At 51.7% G+C, this 1,928-nt stretch overlaps 1 protein-coding gene across 1 annotated transcript; it reads left to right on the top strand.

Moving 5' to 3' along the window:
* Window positions 1–44: 44 nt before the first annotated feature.
* Window positions 45–1,922, top strand: LOC105310540 (ubiquitin thioesterase ZRANB1-like). The gene is made up of 3 exons (XM_011386705.2): window positions 45–238; window positions 348–577; window positions 1,673–1,922. The coding sequence occupies exons 2-3, from the start codon at window positions 443–445 to the stop codon at window positions 1,889–1,891; spliced, it is 354 nt and encodes a 117-aa protein (XP_011385007.1). The 5' UTR covers window positions 45–238; window positions 348–442; the 3' UTR covers window positions 1,892–1,922.
* Window positions 1,923–1,928: the final 6 nt, after the last annotated feature.

Raw genomic sequence — 1,928 nt, 5'->3', positions numbered from 1 at the left:
TGGAGAGAGTGTACTTGAGAGGGTGGTAGTGTGGTATTTACATGTTTTCCAGGTGTGATGATAAACGTTGTAAAGAGAAACCGCTTTCTTTTATTTTGTTCTGTATAGCCCGGAGCAAGTTTGGAACAGACACACATTTTTGTACTTGCACATATTCTTAGACGACCAATTATAGTTTACGGAGTAAAATATTATAAAAGTTTCCGGGGAGAAACTTTAGGATATACTCGGTTTCAAGGTAAGCCATTTTCAAGAGTGTTTTAGAAGTCTCTTGTTTACTTACTATTATTACACAGTTTGCAGCCACGCCCTGAAAATCCCACTGTGATTTCCTTCCCCCTTTCCAGGTGTGTATTTGCCTTTGTTGTGGGAACAGAGTTTTTGCTGGAAAAGTCCGATCGCTCTGGGCTATACGAGGGGCCACTTCTCTGCTTTGGTTGCCATGGAAAATGATGGCTATGGCAACCGAGGTGCTGGTGCTAACCTGAACACCGATGACGACGTCACCATCACTTTTCTGCCTCTGGTTGACAGCGAAAGGAAGCTACTCCACGTGCACTTTCTTTCTGCTCAGGAGGTAAGGGGCGTCCCGTTAACCACCGAGGGGGTCACGCCACGCCCGAACCCAGCCCAGGGCACCTTTCAACAGATGTGTCAGCTGCACTGCCAGTTAAAATTTTGAATTTGGGTGTCGTCATTGTCACAGTATTTATTCTCTAAGGACTGGGCAGACAGAGTTTGGAATGTGGCTTTTCAGAGCAGCAGCGTAGGATGCAGCAGTGCAGACGGAAGTCCCCGCCTCGGGGCGGCGAGTGCTGGGAGAAGAAGTCCCTCGGGCGGGGAGAGGCGTGAGGGGGCGTGGGGTTTGCCATTAACCAAGGCGGCGAGGGCAGGCGTGGCATCCCTGCAGGAGAGGCGCGGGAATCGAGATGGAAGGCATCGAGTCCCGCGGGGTCTGGCGGGGGCACGCTCCTGCTGGAGGCGCGCGCAGGGCTGGTGTGGTGGGGGTCCCGCCCAGGCGTGGGGCGAGTCAGCGCCCGTTCAAGCTTCGGTCTTCACTCTGGGGAAGCTGGGAGGCCAGTGGCTTCCCGTGGGGACTGGCTGCTGGGGCAGTGGTGGCAGCAGGACAGCAGCGGGCCGTCGTGGGTCCGGGGGTGCAGACCAGGCCGGCAGGGGGTAAGGATGGGCCAAAGAACGCTCAGAGAACTCGGGATCTTGTAAAAGTATCGGTCTTTTATTTCATATACTGGTCATTATGAAACTTTTATAATAGTGACATTAACAAAAAAAATTCATACACCATAATTTTTTAGCTTCAGCCCGTACATAATTTACTGAGAAAACTTACCTTGTCATGCGTTTGAAGCTGTGACTGTCTTTTTCTAGCCTTTTCTTTGCCAGGATCAGTTTCAGACATTTACTTTTTGCTACTTCATCAAACAAGTGATCGCTAGGTGGTTCTTCCCTCTGGGGTTCTGTGCGGAGTTCCCCATCGATGTCTTTTTCTACTTAAGCTTAGGGAACGGTTTCGATCATTAATGTGGTGAGAGGTTGGAACCATGGTACACGTTCGTGTCTTTGGCCTTCTCTAGTTGTCACACCGGCAGGAGGTTCTGTTACGCTTTTCCGGTTAACCGGTCTGTTCTCCGTTCTCTCCATGTCCCTCTAAAAGCTAGGTAACGAGGAGCAGCGAGAGCGACTGCTCAGGGAGTGGCTGGACTGCTGCGTGACCGAGGGCGGCGCCCTCGTCGCCATGCAGAAGAGCTCCCGGCGGCGAGGTCACCCCCTGGTCACGCAAATGGTAGACAAATGGCTTGACCGCTACCGACAGATCCGGCCGTGTACATCCCTGTCTGATGGAGAGGAAGATGAAGATGATGAAGATGAATGAAGAAAATCAAGGAGCAGAAGACCGAAGTGTTGGCTCC

This window comes from Pteropus vampyrus, unplaced genomic scaffold, assembly GCF_000151845.1.
Source record: "Pteropus vampyrus isolate Shadow unplaced genomic scaffold, Pvam_2.0 Scaffold5559, whole genome shotgun sequence".
NCBI lineage: Eukaryota > Metazoa > Chordata > Mammalia > Chiroptera > Pteropodidae > Pteropus > Pteropus vampyrus.
Note: the sequence above shows the minus strand (reverse complement) of the source record. Positions and strands in the feature narration are given on the sequence as shown.